This window comes from Rhinopithecus bieti, unplaced genomic scaffold (genome assembly GCF_001698545.2).
Source record: "Rhinopithecus bieti isolate Rb0 unplaced genomic scaffold, ASM169854v2 scaffold_15769, whole genome shotgun sequence".
Classification (NCBI taxonomy): Eukaryota; Metazoa; Chordata; class Mammalia; order Primates; family Cercopithecidae; genus Rhinopithecus; species Rhinopithecus bieti.
This window is the reverse complement of record NW_016809129.1, coordinates 485951-506338: the sequence shown is the minus strand read 5'-3', so window position 1 is coordinate 506338 and position 20388 is coordinate 485951. Positions and strand designations below refer to the sequence as shown.

General features: G+C 39.2%; 1 protein-coding gene across 1 annotated transcript in view; it reads right to left on the bottom strand.

Moving 5' to 3' along the window:
• Positions 1–20268, bottom strand: part of RECQL (RecQ like helicase) — a 36476-nt gene extending 16208 nt beyond the window's left edge. Inside the window, exons 1-6 of the mRNA XM_017888613.1 lie at positions 19819–20268; positions 18188–18247; positions 10561–10758; positions 9231–9410; positions 5555–5661; positions 1771–1969 (exon numbers count right to left, since the gene is read on the bottom strand). Coding sequence (XP_017744102.1) covers positions 1771–1969; positions 5555–5661; positions 9231–9410; positions 10561–10758; positions 18188–18203 — 700 coding nt within the window. The 5' untranslated portion in view covers positions 18204–18247; positions 19819–20268. The remainder of the gene's footprint in view (positions 1–1770; positions 1970–5554; positions 5662–9230; positions 9411–10560; positions 10759–18187; positions 18248–19818) is intronic.
• Positions 20269–20388: the final 120 nt, after the last annotated feature.

The window sequence follows — 20388 nt, the reverse complement described above, 5'->3', positions numbered from 1 at the left end:
ACTTAAAAAATATATATATATATATAGATATATATATATATAAATAAAAACAATGCCCATAATAATTCTGTAGGTAGAGAATGCAGTCTTCGGGCTACAAGCTCACTATCCCTGGAGAAATGTAAGAAAGGGTAAAGACTGAGGTCAGAACCCTAGGGAACACTAATATTTAAAAGAAGACAAAGCAAGACGAGCGAAGGAGGTAATAACGGAAAGGAAGACACTGACCTACAGTAACCAAGGGAGTAGCATGTGGCAAGGTGAGAGGTGAATATATAAAATGCTATTGAAGTTAAGTGGGAAGAGGAATGAAAATGAGACCACGTGATGAAGCCACTGGGGGTGGGTCACCGATGACCTGTTTCAATAGTACGGTGGTGGCAGAAGCATATGATTCAATTAGTTCAGAATGGGTTAAAGGTGACAAATGGAGATGGTAAGCTAAGAAGTCTGATGGTGACAGAAAGAACAGAACAGTAACATTAAAAGGTGCAAAAGATCAGAAGGGTGTTTTAGTTTCTGTTTTTAGGGAGGGGACAAAAGAGACTCAAAGTGAAGGAGTGAGGAACTTGGCAGTGCAAGGTCTTAAGAAGGCAGGAAAGGATGAAACGGGAGTGGTCATGGTTATCCTTATAAAGCAGTGGTCTTTTCTGCCTTAACAAAAGAAAAAAAACAAAACAAAGATTACTAATGTTTGAAAGTAGAAAGAGGAGCTTTTCATACCTGATGGCATCTATTTCCTGTGAAGCAGAAAGCATCTGCTAAGTACAAGTTAGGGCCTGAATAGAAAGTCAATGATACGAGACATTTGTTGGAAGGAATGTATAAAGGAGTTTAAATAGGGACAAGTATAAGGACAGCTGAGGATAATGAAAAGCTGAACAGAGTTATGCAATTTTTTTTTTTTTTTTTTTTGGATAATGTTTAGTAGCCAAGCAGCAGGAATAGGGAATCCAGCGTCTCAGGCACAACACCTGAAGCAGACTGGCAGAATGGCCAGGCAGTCCAGGGCAAACATAACAGAAGTCAGGGGCAACAGCACAGTGTCTGGACGGGAAAAAGAGTGATTGCTATGTAGGGACGGGAGCCTGGATAAATAAGCAGGGAGTAAAAGAGGGATCCAGCAAATCCTAATGAGTGTGAACAGCTTCAGAAGGAAAAGAGGTTGAAGCCAGGGAGTCGGATTTTTGAATTTAAGACTTTTTTTGCATATAACAATTCTGAGTAACTTACTTTAGGCTATGACTGTAGGATTAGGTGGTGGGGTGAAGAAAAAGGTCACTAAAATATCTCATCAAAGTTTAATGCTGAGGAGTTGCAGGTGGGTGCTAAAAAGACCCCCAGAATGATGACTAAAGATGACAACTTTGAAACAGATGCAAATTCTTCAACAAATGTGAAGGAATACCTAGATGTCATAAATGCCAAAAAGATGTCCACTATTGGCTAGTAAACATATGTGTTCATATTTGTCCATAATTGACAAAGGCAATTAAACTACAGACTACAGAGGGGAATGAAACTAAAGATTCTGCTTCTCAGTCCTCCTCATAATGAGGCAAGATAAAATGAGTAATACAGGCTGATCATCCCAAATTCAAAAAAATCCAAACTTTAAAACCCTTTTGGTTCCAAGCATTCTGGATAAGGGATATTCAATGTGTAACTACTTGAGGCTGATTTTAATAGAAGCCGAGATTTCCATCATGCCAAGCTGAGTAAGGACACGGTCTATGACATCAAAAAGCTTTCTAGATAAAACATACATACCAGGTCTGAAATCATGTCCCCACTGACTACAGCAGTGAACTTCATCCACAGCAATTCGAGTGAATCTCCTTGCTTCATAGGCTTTCTCTAGTCTTGACATAAACATTTTGCTTTTTGCAATTTTCTCTGGAGTCACATAAATCAGCTTTAACTCGGAGTTTTTATTTACCATTTCAGCGTGAACCCATTTAACATGCTCCTATTAAAAGAAAAAACAGACACAATGATAGTAAAACTAAGCTGGCAGACTGAAATACTAGGTGGTAAATGAAAACGTTCATTTCTCCAAAGCAATAATAGACTTCGGCTCTTCTAGGAGCAGATGTTTGGTTCATTAAAACTGAAACCATGTCCCAGTACTAAACATCATGGCAGCTATGTAAATAGCATTCTAGTTATTTACTAACATCTACATTGTTGATGATTAAAAAAAAACTCACTTGACAAAAAAGAACAAAAAAAATGAACATGAACAGATAGTCCAATGAAGAGCATTTATTCTATAAAGGGATAATTCTAAGTTGTTCATAATATATTCTAAAATGTGAGCTAGATGCAATTGTTATGGTTATAAAGGTGGGTTTTATTAATTTTAACATTATATTTATAATCCCTTTATGTATGTGAACAAAATTTATTATTTATTAACTTCTTAAATGATGCCATCAAATCTTTTAATCTCTTTATTTAAACATAAAGACCATGGGGTTTCACAAAGTATCACTCATTAAATTAAGATAATAATAAATCTTAAAAGCTAACATTTATTAGCTTCTTAGTACTCTAATACAATTCTATATAATACTTAGCACATTAGATGTCATTTTTTTCCTTCTAACCTAAAGAGGACCAAAAAAGTATAAAAACATGCCAGTGAATGGGATAGAAAGAGACAATCAAACTGCTTTCATCATCCCAGCAAAGCAGTTTGTTTTTTTTTTTTTTTTTGAGACGGAGTTTCACTCTTGTTGCCCAGGCTGGAGTGCAATGGCACGATCTCGGCTCATTGCAACCTCTGCCTCCCAGGTTCAAACAGTTCTCCTGCCTCAGCCTCCATATTAGCTGGGATTATAGGCATGTGCCACCACGCCTGGCTAATTTTGTACTTTTAGTAGAGACGGGGTTTCTCCATGTTGGTCAGGCTGGTCTCAAACTCTCGACCTCAGGTGATCCACCCACCTCGGCCTCCCAAAATGTGGGATTACAGGCGTGAGCCACTGGCCCGGCCGCAGTTTGTTAATTCCTAGATATATTCTAGGATACAGATGTTCTTTTTATCTCTCTCCAACTTTTCAAGCAGTGGGGATATATCATGAACTTGTAATTATCTGCAACTTTCTAAACTACTTTCTATTACTATTATGTTCTTTTCAATTTTAAGAAAGTACATTATTAGAAAGCAGTTTTCTCCACAGACTGATTTTGTTGAATGAAGGAGCAGTTATAATAGAATGACATGAGTTTAAATAAAACAAAAATATATGGGTAAACTAAAGGAAGCAGGGCTTCTTAGAGGTATGGCTGACTCTAGGTCTGCACAAGAAATGCATAAAATGAACATGGATTATCTTACTGCAAAAGAAAGCAAGGAGGCCGGGCGCGGTGGCTCAAGCCTGTAATCCCAGCACTTTGGGAGGCCGAGACGGGCGGATCACGAGGTCAGGAGATCGAGACCATCCTGGCTAACACGGTGAAACCCCGTCTCTACTAAAAAATACAAAAAACTAGCCGGGCGAGGTGGCGGGCACCTGTAGTCCCAGCTACTCGGAGGCTGAGGCAGGAGAATGGCATAAACCCAGGAGGCGGAGCTTGCAGTGAGCTGAGAACCGGCCACTGCACTCCAGCCCGGGCGACAGAGCGAGACTCCGTCTCAAAAAAAAAAAAAAAAAAAAAAAGCAAGGAGCAGAAGCCATGGGGTTAAAAGAAAAGATTCAGGAACCAATTTAAAGAGGCTCTCACTGCCCAAGGACAGGACTATTTCAGCATTACATATATACTGAAATATATATGTAATAATATATAATTGTAATTAATATATAATGTGATTCCAAAGGTGAATCACATTATATCTCAAAATGTCTAAGTTTATAGTGATACTTGGGGGAAAAAAATACCTTAAAAATCTTGTTGACCACCTTTGGAGAATGCTAGAAAACCAACTCTGAAAACTGGTAAAGAAAGGGGGAAAAAAAAAATCAAGCATTTTCATCATGCAGAGTTAACGAGGAAGAAGTTCATTTTGTAGAAAAGTGTAGCTAATACGAAGAGTGACAGAATTAGGTATCACCATTTTGCACATCCCTAATGAAATCATGGCTCTCACGGTGCCACTCAGTGGCTGCTAAAACCATTAGATGAAAAGCTGATAACCAGAGATCAGGCAGACATCACTTGAACCCACTGATGCTTAGCATCACAAAAAGATAACCAGGTACTGTGTACCACTTGAGTGATACCACAGTAAGTATACTCTTGCAAAAATCAAAAAAAAAAAGTTAAAGAAAAAAGAAAAATTCCAAATACAATCAGGCTTTTAGATCTAACAGGATCCAGTTACCTATGTAACAAACCTGCACATCTTGCACATGTACCCCAGAACTGAAAAGAGAGAGAGAGAGAGAGAGAGAGAGAGAGAGAGAGAGGAAAAGAAAAGAAAAGAAAAAGAAAAGAAACAAAACAAAACGAAAAGAAAAGAAAACACCACAAGGATGCAATCAGGAAAATGTAGAAAGATACAGGACCATTAATGTGGTTTCTTCAACAAAGAATTTGCATGGGAAATACAAAAGAGATAAAGGGAACCTATGAGTATATCAACCAAATACAATACAATGCATGAATATTATCTAGGCTATATTTACAAAAGAAAACATAAAATGAGACAGAGAAATCTGAATTTTCATAATTCTAAAGAATTGATATTAAAGTTTTAGATGTGATGATGGCATAGCACTTTTCTTTAAAGTTAGAGATACATACTGAAGAATTTACAATTAAAATATGATGTCTGGAATTTGTTCTGAATAAATAAACTAAGGAGAAGGGGGTAGGGAAAACTGGAGGTATATAGACTAAAAAAAAGATTAGCCATATATTGGTAACTGTTGAAGGGGAAATAGCTACATGGCAGTTTTATGCTATTCTCTCTCCTTTTGAAGATTTCAATAATATGCTTTTTTAAAAGAATAGCTGGGAAATGCTTTATTCTACAGATGACAGTAAAAGAGTCCATCCCTAAATAGAAGAAATTCCACAGGTATAGGGTAACTTCTTAGTAATTCATATTTCATATTTAATTACACTGCATAATTAGAAATTCTCCCTTTACTATTTTAGAATAGATAATACGAAACAGGTCAGCAAATGTTTCCTGTAAAGTACCAGACAAAAATATTAGGTTTTGTCGGCTATAAGGTCTCTATCACAACTACTCCACTCTGCCATTATACTGTAAAAGCAGCCACAGACAACATGTAAACAAATGAGCATGGTGGTGTTTCAATAAAACTTTATTTATGGATACTGAAACTTGAACTGCAAATAATTTTCGCATTTCACAAAATACTCGTTTTAATTTTTTTGGCCATTTAAAATATAAAAACTATCCTTAATTCATGGGACATACAAAAATAGTGGGCCAGAAATGGCCAAGAGCAGTAGTTTGCAACTCCTGATATAAATAGTTAACAGTTTATAATTTTATAAGCAACTCAACTGCAGGTAAAGCTCCTACTTCAGTGAATTAGTTTAAATAAAAAAAAAAAAAAAAGCCACTGAAACATACCTTAGAACTTGAAGCATTTAACATGGTTGCTGAAATTCCTAACTGTTTTAAAACCATTAATTGGTCTTCCATAAGAGAGATCAATGGGCAAATGACGAGTGTAAAACCTAAAAAAGAAAAAAAAAAAAAAAAAAAACTATCTTAAACTTTACACCACCCTCAGAATCAGTTGCAAACCATTCACCTTTTTTTTTTTTTTAGAGATGGAATCTCGCTCTGTTGCCCAGGCTAGAGTACAGTGGTGCGATCTTGGCTCATTGCAACCTCCGCCTCCATGGTTCAAGCAATTCTCCTGCCTCAGCCTCCCGAGTAGCTAGGAGTACAGGCACCCACCGCCATGCCTGGCTAATTTCTTTTGTATTTTAGTAGAGACAGGGTTTCACTGTGTTGTCCAAGTTGGTCTCGAACTCCTGAGCTCAGGCAATCCACCCACCTTGGCCTCCCAAAGTGCTAGGATTACAGGCATGAGCTACCACGCCCAGCCCATTCACCTTATTAACTTGTGGGCACCGCCCATTAATTCAGATTAATTTCTAATGTAGCTTTAGTAAAGCTTACTTACTTCTTACTCTCATTAATTAGATATGAATAAATGACCAAACAAGGTAACTATAAGCCAAATAAACAAACATACAACTAAACAGAACTCTATCCTTATAAAAATAAAGACAGATGTTAACATTTCAAATGTTTAATTTGCTATCATTTTAAATAATCACTACTGGTAATTTCAGTGAGGTAACATATCAGTTCAAACACTAAACAGTTTCATCAGAGAAAAATTACTACAAAGCTTTCCCAAAAAAACAGTAATGTGTATAATTAAGCATGATAGTTGCATGAGCATTCTTTTACTTTTTATACAAGATTAATTTATGCTGAGTAGAAATCAGTGAACAGTTTACTGTCTGAATGAAGTTATAGTAATATGCCCCCTTCCTTATAATTGAAACTGTTTAAAGTACAAAAGCTATTCTACAGTTAAAATTATATGGCTTTACGTTTCTGTAGTTTGTTTCTTACGACAACCTTTGGCAGAGTGCAGACGTGTTTAAAAAACATAATCAAATTAAGATCTTATTAGGGATTTTGCCCAGTCAGTTATTCTCTCTCCTATTATTTTCACTTTTCCTGACTAGCACCTACTCATTACATTTAAACATGGTCAAGTCTCTCTCATCTTGGAAAACACCCACTATGGTCTGAATGTTGGTATCCCCAAGGAAGTGATTAAGTAATGAGGGCTCTGCTTTCATAAGTGGGATTGATGCCATTTTACAAGAAGTTGAAGTGAGTGCCCTTTCTTTGCCACCATGTGAGGGTGCAGCAAGAAGGTGCCATCTATGAGAAACACCCCATCTCTAAACACCAAAATCTATTAGCATCTTGATCTTGGACTTCCCAGCCTCCAGAGCTGCAAGCGGTAAACTTCTATTGTTTGTTAATTAACTGATATAAAGCATTCTGTTATAGCAGCTGGAATAGACTAAGATAACACCTAATTTATGGCCCCCTCTCTTCTTCCCTTCATAGCCATTCTTTTCCAAAGAGCATCCCACACTCACCAGTTCCACTTCCTCAACTCCTACTCACTTCAAACCACTGCTATTTGGTCTCCACCCAGCCATTTCAATAAAATTGCTCTAGCTAAGGTCCTTTGTCATTAAACTCATTGAAACTTAATCCTATCGTATTTGACATTTTGCTAACAGACATCACTATTAACCACTCCCTCATTCAAACACATCCTTCCCTAGGCTTCTAGTAACACCATACAATCCTGGTTATCCTATATGTTGCTACTCTTTCTCAGCCTTGTCTGCAAGCCCTCTTTCTGTTTATCCCTAAACTCTTGGTGTTCTGGTTTCTGTTCTAGGCCTTCTTCTCTTCCTATGCTGCTCTGTAATTCATTCCAATGGCTTCAGTGCCATCTCCATACTAACAATCTCCAACTCAGACCTCTAACACCAGGCTTTAGACACAAACATCCTCCTACTCAGGACAATTACATCTGGATGTCTTAAAGGCATCATAAATTCAGCATGTCCCAAATAAATTCATCATCTTCCTTCTCTCCATTCCCAAGAGTTCTTTCTCCAATGTACCCCATTTCAGTGAAGAACCTCACCATTGTCCAAGCCTAAAATTTGAGCATCATTCTTGACTATTCTTTCTCCTTTCCCCACAGACAATAAATACCAAGTCCCACTGAATCTATCTTCCAGATGTATCTGGAATTCATCTAACTGCTAGAATTATCCTTCTAAACCATGAAATAATGAGTCTCTTACCTGTGTAAAACCCTTCAATGGCTTCCTGCTAAAATAAGGAAAAGTTTTTAAAAATAAGACTCTTTCCACGTGTCTTACCACTGACTGCCACATAGGAATTCCTCTAGGTTACTGAATACATCATAATGTGAATGTTCTCTCTTGCTTTTGGGTCTCACACATGTTGCTTTTCTGAATGAACACCCTTCCTTCCCTGTCCCTTCTGCCTACTCACCCTTCAACTTTTAGCTTAAACACCACTCCCTCAGAACAGTTTTTCCTGACAGCCCCTAGACTAGATCTTTGTACAGTCTTAATTCCCTATTAAAACCTGTATCCCAAAATTCTTATTGCAATTGCTTACAATTACCCGTATTCTCTAAACCAGGGATCAACAAAGTTAAGGGCTGGTTGCCTATTTTTGTAAATTATTTTAATGGAACACAGCTACACCCATGTGTTTACACGTTACCTGTGGCTGCTTTTGTACTAGAATGGCAGGGTTGAAGAGTTGCCAAGGAGACCATATGGACCACAAGCCTGTATTATTTACTATCTACCCTTTCAAGAAAAAGCTCGCTGACCCCTTGCTACTCCCCAATCAGTAATATCAGTAGCACCAGCGAACTTGTTAGAAATGCAGGGTCTTTGGTCTCACATAAAATCAGAATCTGCACGTAATCAAATCCTCAGGTGATTCTTACGTACACTAATGTCTGAGAAAGTGCTACTCTACACTATGAGTTCTGTGAAAACTAAGACCACGCCCATTTTGCTCACTACTGTACCTCCCAGCGCCTAGCACCGTGGCAGACACTCAATGAAGATCTGGGACTAGAATTCAGGTCTACTGATTCTTCTTCTAGAGCTGCTTCTCCTACAACATTTTTGGGGGTTTTTGCCCGTTTTATTTTCTGTTCTAGTGTTCTAGAGCGCTGTAGGGTGAATATGATTAACAATAATTTAGTATAGGGTTTTGAAAAGCTTAGAAGATTTTGAATGTTCAGTGCAATATGCTTTTAAATTTATGTTTCAGGAACCAGATAAAAGGATTCATCTCAGAAGTTTTAAAAATTCCCCCTTTAGGGAGAGAGGAGGGCAAGGGTTGAAAAGCTACCTATCAGGTACTGTGTTGACTACTTGGATGACAGATCATTAGAAGTCCAAAGCTCAGCATCACACAATATACTCATGTAACAAACCTGCACATATACCCTGAACCTAAAATAAAAAATAAGTAAATTCCCCCTTTGAGCAAAACTTTAAATTTCTATTAATATAGAAGAAATCAAACAAAAATGCACTTGATTTTACATATGTATGATTAGAAATTATTTTAAAAGAATTTAAAATGTATGATGACAAAGCACTTCTTCAACTCAAAATTAATTTTTATTAGTACACACCATCTGAACATAATGCTGGTAACTGGTAACATAAGCTCTTTCCACCTCCTGTAGGCATAACAAGAAATACCTCCTTTCCAGCCATTGTTACGTTAATAGTTTCAAGCTGAAGTGGTCTGAACTTCTGCAGTTTAAAGACATTTTGCAGAACATCTTTAACTTTACCAGACCATGGAAAATCTAGAAAAAGAAAGATAAGAATCAGACAAACATATAAGACTATTAGAGAAGTTTGATAAGAATGAGACAAACATATATAAGACCTCTAATACTTATAGACCATTAAACTTTTATGATAATAATTCTGAGATTAACTCACTAGCTAAGCAAAAACAAATTAAATGATGTGTTATAAGACACAGTAGGCGTGCTGGCTCATGCCTATGCTCCCAACAGTTTTGGGAGGCCAAGGCAGGAGGATTACTTGAGCTCAAGAGTTCGAGACCAGTCTGAGCTCAAGCGATAGCAAGACTCTGTCCCTATAAAAAATTGTTAAAAGTAGCTGGGTGTGGTGCTGTGCACCTGTAGTCCCACTTACTAGAGAGGCTGAGGAGGGAGGATTGCTTGAGGCTGGGACTTTGAGGCTGCAGTGAGTTGTGGTTGTGCCACTGTACTCCAGCCTGAGGAACAAAGCCAGACCCTATCTCAAAAAAGACCCTATCTCAAAAAAAAAAAAAAAAAGTAATGAATGTAAAAATTTGCCAGTTGAGAATTAACCCACACAAGAGACGAAGATGTTTGATCAGGTATTTGAAAAATAGTCTCAATGTTGATCAGAGAATTCACAGCATCATCAAATACTCAAATATCAGGAACAAAGTGAACAATTATCTGGAATTTTTGGTGAAAATATCTTGTTTAGACGTGAATCATTGAAAAGCAACATCCACAAAAACCACAATTCCTTCCAGAGTTATTCTATTATAACTATCCTATTATAGTATCCTATTTATAATTGATAAACATGATGTTGGATAAGATCTTGGATCATGAAAGGTTTGTTCACTAGGGCAGGAAAATGATCTAAACTTTGGCAAGGAGTTTGAATTTTTCTTTTCTTGTTTGTTAATGTAGGTAAAGTTAAGTATCTCATTTTCTAAGCATGATCAATGTTGCTAGAACAATAATTGGAAAAAAATATCTGAATAATAAAAGCTTAATTTAAAGACTATAGAACATAGGGAAAGAATGATCCACCTGCAAGTTTTCCATTCCACTGGAGAAATGGCCAGTTTCACCTCTAAGCCTACTGGAAAGCACTGACCCAGCAAGAATTCATTCTAGCTTTTAAAAAATGAGAAGAAACAAAACTAGCAAAAGAAAAGTTAACCTTCTTTATTCCAAGCGGCAGGTGAAGAATCATGTTCGTTGCTTGCCCCGGCATCCGAATCCTCCAAACACTGCTTTATTTTCTTTGTTAGGACTTTTTTTTTCTGAATAAGCTCTTGTTGCCTTTCCGTTAGTTCTTGAATTTGGATTTCTACTGCATGTAGCTCGCTGGTTATAGAATCCAGTTCCTCAGTCAGAGCTATGGGAGGCAGCGGGGATACAATGAATAGACAGAGTTAATTACAACTTTAGGTTTCCAGATTGATTTGTTGGTGTTCCCCGCCATATCAATTACAGATGAACCTGAAGTAGGATAGCAGAATGGTTAAGAGCATGTTTTTGAGTCATACAGACCTGAGTTAAATCTCAGGTCCTCCTTTTACCTGCTGAGTGACCTCAGGCAAGATACTTATCTGCATCCCCATTTCCCCTCCTGTAAAATGAGGATAGTATCTAACTTTCATCGTATTTTTATAAAGAGCTAGTGAGATAATATATTAAGAATTCTAGACACAGTACCTGGTACACAGTCAAATATTTAATACATGATAATTTTTTTATTATGTTGTAGAGAAGTGGTCTAACAATCTCCTAAGTCATTTAAGTAAAACAGACTTTGAAGCAAAAGGAAGCTAATTCCCTAATTACTTTGCTAGTACTTTATTGAAGGCATTCCTATTTGGGCTCATTTGATGGTTGATAAGGAGTTGGTAATTATAAACAAGAGGATGTAGTAAGTAAGAGAAATCAAGTGTAGTATTCGAATTGGCATTTTATCTCCTTTGTAACTCATTTATAAAGAAACCTCAGGGTATGATTCTAATCAATCTCAGTATTAAAGTCAAAAAGTGAGATGTTTTTTGATACCACATCAATGGAAGCTAGAAAAATCTGAGACGTTCTTGGTGCATTCTCATATACCTGCCTGTATTAATCAGTATACAGGTTTAATGTGTCCCTTCATAGGATGTTGGGGTGCCTTTTCATTGTACCAATTGCCATTATCCCTTGTATCAACCCTTCCCTATATGACTTTGGGTTAAGTTTGGCCACAAGTGAACTCTGCATGAGATTTAGAAGGCAGAAATAAAGCAGCAGCCAGTTTTACATTGGGATGGTTGGCCTAAGGCCGGTTGCTTCTGCAACTCACTCATGATATTAGCAATCTGCTACCTCACTTTGTTGATGTGGGGCAGAAACCAGCTCCCCCAGCTCCTGCTAAATCTTCTCGGTGGAGCAACTTGGCCCACAGCTTCTTTGGCTTCTTGGTCATGTTGCTGAGCAACCCTCTATGACAAGAACACTAGCTTTTCAGCAGGACACCAGCATCCTAACTTTGTCCTCATGAGTTTCAACTTATCCTTGCAGCTTCCAGCTCATCCATACCCTCCCACACTTCACACCCGTCTTCCTTTCTCACTGCTGGTACTGCTGACTTCAGGACCAGAAGCTGACTCAGGGATAGCCACTTAACCAGCTCCCATGATCACATAAGGTTTAATCCCCATAATAAAACTTACAGCACTCATAATGGTTCAGCATACCTGATTGAACCCTAACCAATATAGAATTTTGATCCACAAGAACAGAAACTTAATAGGTTCTCTGAATTGCTTCTGGGCCACATAGAATTGGTTTTCTGATCTGATTAGATTTCAAGGCATTAATAACCCTGTTTCCACTGATAAAGGGAACATAACTGTTCTATGTCACCATGCAGTGAAAAAAGTTATTTAAATCATCATCCATAGACACCAGTAGATAAATACTAGAGAAGGCAAGGCTGTGGGTGACAAAGTGTTTGCTATTACAAACGTTTTGGTGAGAATAATGGGGTTGACTGGTTGCTTCTAAGTGTGTGAAGAACTCAGGGGAAAAATGTAGGATCTGCATTAAGGGACCTCAAAGTTTCTATGACCGTCCTTAAAAAAACCTTATCCCCTATAGGTACAGGGCCAATATTTTGGAAAAAAAGCTGTAAGTCTAAATCCTGCAGATGACGGAATTTCAGTACAAACTGAATTATCAACCTTGCAGGGACTCTTACTATAAAGTCAGCACACTGGCTGGGAAGGAGACTCTGAAATTTGGAGGGGAACATAAGGGCAGACTCCAATGAAGCAGGTTACCTTAAACCACTAAATTATGCCAAGTCTCTTCTACCCTGCCTCCCCTTTCTGAAACAATGTCCTCCTAACTGAAGTCCCCACAATGGTCCTCATTGCCTTGTATGGGACTGCTAATCCTCCTAAGAATCAGCCTCTACCATCTTTCAGTGCTTTAAGATCCAGGAAGTCCTACAGGATAAAACACAAAGATGTAACCTGTCGAAAGACATGATATGCACCAAAAAAGCTGCATGTGCCAAAACATATCAACAGAAACTGTGTTCATCCATTTTGCATTGATATAAAGGCATATCCGAGGCTGGGTAATTTATAAAAGAAAATAAGTTTGTTTTCCTTATGGTTCTGTAGGCTATACAAGGAGCATAGTGCTGGCATCTGCTTCTTGTGAGGACATCATCACAGAAGGCAAAGGGGGGCAGGTATGTCACACAGTGGGAAATGGAGCAAGAGAGAGAGGAGGCAGTGCTAGCCTCCTTTAAACAACCAGCTCTCGTGTAAACTAACAGAGCAAGAACTCACTCATTACCATGGGGAGGGCACCAAGCCATTCGTGAGGGATCCTGCTCCATGACCCAAACACCTCCCACTAGGCCCACCTCCAACACTGGAGGTCACATTTCAACATGAGATTAGGAGGAGACACATATCCAAACTACATCAGAAACCTAGAGAATGTATATGGGAATAGATCATAAAGTACTGAAACAGGGTTTATGGAATACAATGTTGAATTAAGCTAAGCTTATTGATATGGGCTCACTAAGAAATTCTGGATTTAATGTTCTACATAGTGGCCAGGAGTGGCTGTAGTAATTTGCTTGGCTCATTGCCTGAAACCTGGCCTCAAAGATGAATGTCAGAAAACTAGGATGGGATAAAACAGGTGTAGCGTCCAGTGAGGCTGGACTTCTGGAATTTCCTGGGTATGCTCTAAAGGAAGGTATTCAGAGGCTTAGAGAGATAGTAGTGCCAGAGTGGATGATCAAATGGATTGATCATCCACTCCCTTGCTGTCCCCTAGAAGAATCCAGAGTCTCCTTTCACCAAGACGGTGAAAAATAGTCATGAGGGGAGCCCCAGCATCAGCGGAGCTCTTCAGGGATGCTGGGGCTCCCCTGGCTGTTCTCTGTAAGCTAGGAATGACAGTGGGAAATACCATCTTCCAAGTAGACTACCTGATTCAACAACAATGATGGATTCCAAGGTATGGGGGCTGAACAGCGGCAACTGAATTTATGACCAAAAATAAAGTGGATGGGGTTGCCATGAAGGGCAACAGAGCTGAGGCAGCAATCAGAATAGTCTGACCCACACGATCTTGGATTGGCTAGTTGACTCTGATGTCCCTGAAATGGAGATTACTTGATTTGTATATGTAGAATAAAAAGCTCTGATTCTGGTAAACAGAACCAGAAACACCACAACACAGCCCCAGCCTTCGACCAATTTCCAGAATTGAACCAACTTATAGAACCAGAGGCCCTTGAATAAGGCAGAGGTTGGAACCTCTTGGGGAAGGACTCTACCACACAACTAAAAATATATGTAATGAATCTTCCTACTAGTCTTCACTAGAGAAGTTTATTAGGGTAACTGTGCATTAGAAAAAGAGAAATCACTTCTCAGAAACTACTGGACATTAGCTGTGAACTGATGCTAATTCTTAGAAAACCAAAATGCCACAGTAATCCACCAGTCAGAGTAAAAACTCGACTTAAGTGAGGTAATCAATGCAATTTTGGTTGCCAGAGATTTAAAAGGTAGAAATAAAGCAATAGCCATATTTTCTGTATTTAAGAAAGTCAGTGTAAGGGCAGGCTGGTGATCTCACTGGCATGGGGGAGGAGCAGGCTCAAGTCCAGCGGCTGCTAGTGATATACAGCAGAACTTCTAATCTGCTATGTGATTATTTCCTCAGTTCCAGAATGTATACCGAGAACAGATATATTCAGCAAGTGGCAGAATCCACACATTGGTCTCCTGGCCCATAATTAAGGATTATCATTATAGGAAAGGTCAAGTGGAAGCCAGCAAAACTGCCTTTACCAACCAATACAGCAAACCAAAAATATTACTGCCTACATCAAGGGCTTGAAAGATGTAGGGATGATGACGACTTCCACATTGCATTCAGCTCACCTATATGGTGTACGCAGAAGACAATGGATTCTGGAGATTGAGAGTGAATTATGGCAAAATTAATAAGGCTGTGGCTCCAACAGCAGCCACTGTTCCCGCTGTAATTTCATTAATGAGACAGAACACATACCCTGGCATCTGGCTTCAGCTATTGATCTGTTGAATGTTTTATTCTCCATACCTATGTACCTTTTATTATAGCAGAGGGGAATAGTATAGCACAGTAAAAGCAGTTTGCTGAGCCAGCAATGTATCTTTACTCTCCCACCTCAGAGCTGTATCTACTCTCTAGCCCTAATCTAGTCTGCAGGGATCCTTTTCATTCCACTAGATATTACACTCACTCTCTGCATTGATGATATCATGCTTGCCTGACCTGCTGAGCAAGAAGCAGCAGTAGCAGCTACTACAGACAGATTGCTAAGAGAGACTCTTGCCAGAGGATATAAGATAAATCCTATAAAAATTCAGAGGCCTGAATTTTTCTCACCTTGGTGAGAGTCAAAGGGTATGGGGCATGTTGAGCTATGTCTTCTAAAGTGAAGGATAAGTTTCGACATCTGGCCCCTCCTATTACTAAGAGAGCAGCACAGAGCCTAATGGACTACTTGAATTTGGGAGGCAACATATACCTAATTTACCAAGTAACCCCAAAACTTGCCTGTTTGGAGTAGGACCTCGAACAAGAGGTAACCCATGATACAATCTTCTCTTACCATTGAGCCATATGACCCAACAGATTTGATGGTGCTGTAAGTTTGTGATGAATGGGGGTGTTATATGACACCTTTGGCCTATAGATGAGTCACAACAAAGATGATCAGGATTTTGGAGCAAAGCTTAGAGAACTCTTACCCTTTTGGAAACAATTTCTGGGTTGCTCCCGGGTCTTGCAAGAGACTAAGTGACTATGTCACCCGTGCTGCCTATCATCAACCAGGTGTCATCTGACCGATCAATTCATAAGGCAGACCTCCATCATCACAATGGAGCTGGTATACGCCAAAGGGAGCAGGTTCTAAGTGAAGGCATGAACAAGAAGTCTGAATGCTCATGCACCACGCTCCCCTTTGCCTCCTCCTCCTCAACCTGCACCTGTGACCTCATGGCGGGATCCCCTGTAACTAAGGAAGAAACAAAATGCAGGCCTAATTTATAAAAGATTCTGCATGATACATTGTCACCACCTGAAAGTGAACAACTAAAGCACTCTAGTGTCTCTCCAGAGCAGCCCTGAAAAACATTGGAGATGGCAAATCCTTCCCGTCAGCAGTAAGCAGTTCACATAGTTATTTACTTTGCCAGAGGAAGACATCCACAGTATCATAGGCAATGGTTAATGATTAGCAGGATGGTTAGCAACCTGGAAGGCAGCAAATAGGAAAACTGGTGGCAGTGAGGTCTGAGAAAGAGATGTATGTATAGACCTCTCTGAATGGTCAGTGTGAAGGTATTTGAGTCCCATGTTAATGCTCACTAAAAACAATCTCCACACAGGATAATCATAATTAATCAGGTAGACCAGATGACCTGGACATGGACCACACCTGTCCTTGCACAACGAAGTCAAGAACAAAGTGCCTTCTGCAACATGGACTGCCACTCACAAAGACCCATCTGACTACATCCATAGCTAAGTGCCCTACCTGCAAACAGCTCATATCAACCTTGAGTTCCAATGGAGGCTCCATTCTCTGTGGGGACAGTCAGATGCTTGATGGCAAAGTGACTGCATTGGAACCGTCTATAATGAAAGGCAGCACTTTGTTCTCACTGATACAGATGCTTACTCTGGATATGAATTTACCATCCCTGCCTGCAGTGCTCTATCATGTCCACCATCCATGAATTCAGGGAATTCCTACTGACTGTCATCGTATTCCCCAGCAAATTACTTCTGACCAAAGAACTCATTTATAGCAAACGATGCACAACAGAAGGCTCATGTTTAAGAAATTAACTGGTCTAACTGTGTTCCCCAACACCCTGAAGCAGCTGGCCTGAAGAAATAATGGAGTGGCATTTTGCAGACTCAATTATGCTGCCGGCTGGTTATCAGCACTTTAAAGACTGGACTAGTAGCCTCCAGGATATGGCATGCTATACATGAGTGAATAGTGCTGTTTCTCTCATTACCACAATTCACAGGAATCGGGGTTGAAATGGGAGTGGAGCCTTACCCTTAGTGATTCACTAGTGAAATTTTTGCTTCCCATCCTTGAAACATCGGACTCTTGCTGGCCTAGAGGTCTTAGTTACCAAGACAGAAATGCTTGTACCAGGGGAAAAAATAGTAGCTCCATTAAACTGGAAGTTGACTGCTACTTGGCCACTTTGGGTTCCTCATGCCAACAAATGAACAGGCAAAGAAAGGGATTACTGTACTGGCTGGGGTAAGTGATCCTGACTACTAAGGGGAAATCAGACAGCTGCCACACTATAGGGATAAGGAGGAGTATGTCTGGAAAGCAGAAGATCCTCTAGGGCACTTCTCAGTATTCCCTTATCTTGTGATTAAAATTAATTGAAAACTATAATAACTAAATATAGGAAACTACTAAGGCAAGTAGTCCCCACCAAGCAAAGACCCATTACCAACTCAGAACCAAGGAATATGGAATGGGGAGTTGAAGAAGGCAGTTGTAAAGTACAAGCTATGACCACAGGACCAATTGAAAAACAAGAACTCTAAAAGCTGTAAGCCATTCTTCCTTTTTAACATTTGTATCTAAACCAAGTTGGGGTTTTTCCTTTTATTTGGTCCTTCTCTGATACATTACAGTATTACCAAGGAGAACATGATTCAGCAAGAAGAGAAATGAGCATCACCCAAAGACGAATAAAGATAATTTGTACCTGCTCTTTTGGGGAAGGAGTCAGTGTATACTCAGCTGTAAGAGAAATAGGCAAAAGAATGATTCTGCTATTGCCTTTATTTTGGACACAAATAAGGTAAAATTAGACACGAAAGGACAAATGTTGTATGACTCCATTTATATGAGGTACCTAAAATAGTCGAGAAACAGAAAGTAGAATAGTGGCTATCAGGGATTAGGAGAAGAGAAGTAATGGAAAGTTATGAATTAATGAGCATAGAATTTTAGTTTGCATAGATGAAAATGCTCTGGAGATGGATAGTGTTGATGGTTGCCCAACAATCTAAATGCATTTAATGCCAATGAATTATTCACTTAATAATAGTTAGCATGGCAAAGTTTGTAATGTATATTTTACCTAAATAAAAAAGCTGAAAAAAATCATTTCTATAATCAGAATTTTTAAAACAAACTTTTTTTTTCAAATATCATACAAATAGAAACAGAACAGAAGAAACAAGAAAATGTAATCATTGCTACTAACCTGAAACGGACGCCATTCTTTTCTTTCCAAATTTGTTTCTAAAATAATCCAAATTTCTTTCTAAAATAAAAGCACAACAGTGACAACAAGTTTTTAAAAATAGTACTATTAATGATGTTCACTCAACAGTAATCTGTCATTCCTAAGCATGGAAAATGTTAGAAAGTAAATTATATACTGCAGTGACTTTTCAAATAAGAACCACATGGTTCTTTCAACACTAATTTTTTATGGAAAACTCTCTATATTTCAGCTTAATAACTCACAACACTCAGAACAACTAACTCTCTAGATTTAAGAGAGGTGTCCAAAGTCACATAAACGCATACATGACAAATACAGTAGCAATAACACTTAGCAAACATCCACCAGATACAAAGTGATGTAACAAAAAACAGCAAATATTCAACAGTTCTAGCACCAATTGCTATGTGACTAAATTACTGTTACACAAAGTTACACATGCTGTTCCTCTAAGCCTCTTTCCCTACTTGTAAAACTGGGAGGACTGCAATCTTATAAATAAATTGGATAGATTCAAGTGTACCAGATTAAGCAAAATACATCAACATAAATAATAAAATTAATCATCTAACATTTTATTGAGCACTTGCTTTAAAGAATTACAATATAAGTTCAATCTTAAAAGAGAAATTGGTATTCTATAGAAAAGCTAGATTTTAAAAGGAGAGAACACAACAAGGTTAGAGGTGGCGGGAGGGGGAAATGGTTTGTATTAATGAACTCTAAATATCTATGAATGCCTAAAACCTAAGCATGCATATAGACAAGTGGAAAATGGGGCTTGAGAGTAGAAACTTTAAATTCCCCATAATCCTAAAAACACCTCTTCTATCTCTCTAATATGGACACTTTCTAAAACTAAGATGCTCTCCAAAAGTCACTTCTGCAACACCTATCCTTAGACTGCTGACATTATGCCCTTTATACACAGAATTCTGAAGCCACCACTAGGCTGGAAAGATAGGCTGACTCTTTTTTGCCTTGCTAAAGAATGTGGAATAACCACACCATTAAAAGAAGGCTAAATAGGAGAGTAAACCAAGGACTTCTGATTCTTTATACAAACATCTCTTCACATAATGAAAATGTAACATTCCTTCCATAGACTGTAAGGTCCTTTAGCAGGGCTGGGGTTCAATCTCTTCACCTTTGTATCCGCACAGCCCAGCAAAATGCCTTGATATAGTGAGGGCTCAGGTTTGCTAAGGCAGCAGGAGCTCTTTCTACCCTTATGAAAAGACACAGTCTATATATCCAATTTCCCCCCACGATTTTAAATGACTCCTTTGATTATGCCGTTAAAAGACTGCTCCTTCCCAAAATGATGTGATTTGTTAGCAAAAGATAGCTCAACATAAAATGTATCCAGAAATTGAACTACAGCGGGTCTGTCACTCAGAAGTGTAAGCTAGGCATCCACAGGAAAAATGTTACAGGGTGACAGCCAGTCATCAATGTTGGAGGAAACGCCACTGAGGTACCATAGGCTAAATCCTCTCTCTCCCCGCCACCTGCATTTAGAGGCAATAGTAATTGAATATTAATAGCGCCCTTCCTTCCGCTGCTGTGAAGCAGAGGATGGAAGAAGCATCCCCAGTAGTATTTACCAACAAATGGCAGCTGCTAATAAACAGGCTTCGGTGGCCAAGCCTCCTGCATGCAAAAGAGTGGGGAGATCAAAAGACCGGTCAGCAGACGAACGTGCCCCTAAAGGCCCGAGTTCTCGGAGCAGAGCAGTGATGAACGTTCCGGTTTCTCCTCCGCCAATGTGTGGGCGAAAGGAAGTGACCCGCTACAGACCGGCCTCGCCCTCCAGCAGGAAAGGGAAGGATCAAACAAGAAACGCACACCCTTGACCCTTCAAAGCTGTAACAGTAGTTATCCCAGAGCCTCTCCCCACTGAGGAGCCCAGTCTGACTCTCCGGTGTCCGACTCTCCTGTGTCCGACTCTACGATCTCCGACTCTCGGATCTCCGACTTCAAAGCACCCAGGCCTCGAGGCGATCTTTCCTCTGCTGGGGAGTAAAATCTTCCCGCCACCCAGCTGAGAGCATCCACCCTTCCGGGTCGGTCCGTTCAGCCAATCACAAATAACACCCTTCTCTAATTGGTCAAGGGGTGTGGTCACCATGAGCGTCACCGAACAACATTACGATTTATTGGTTGAGATTGGAAGC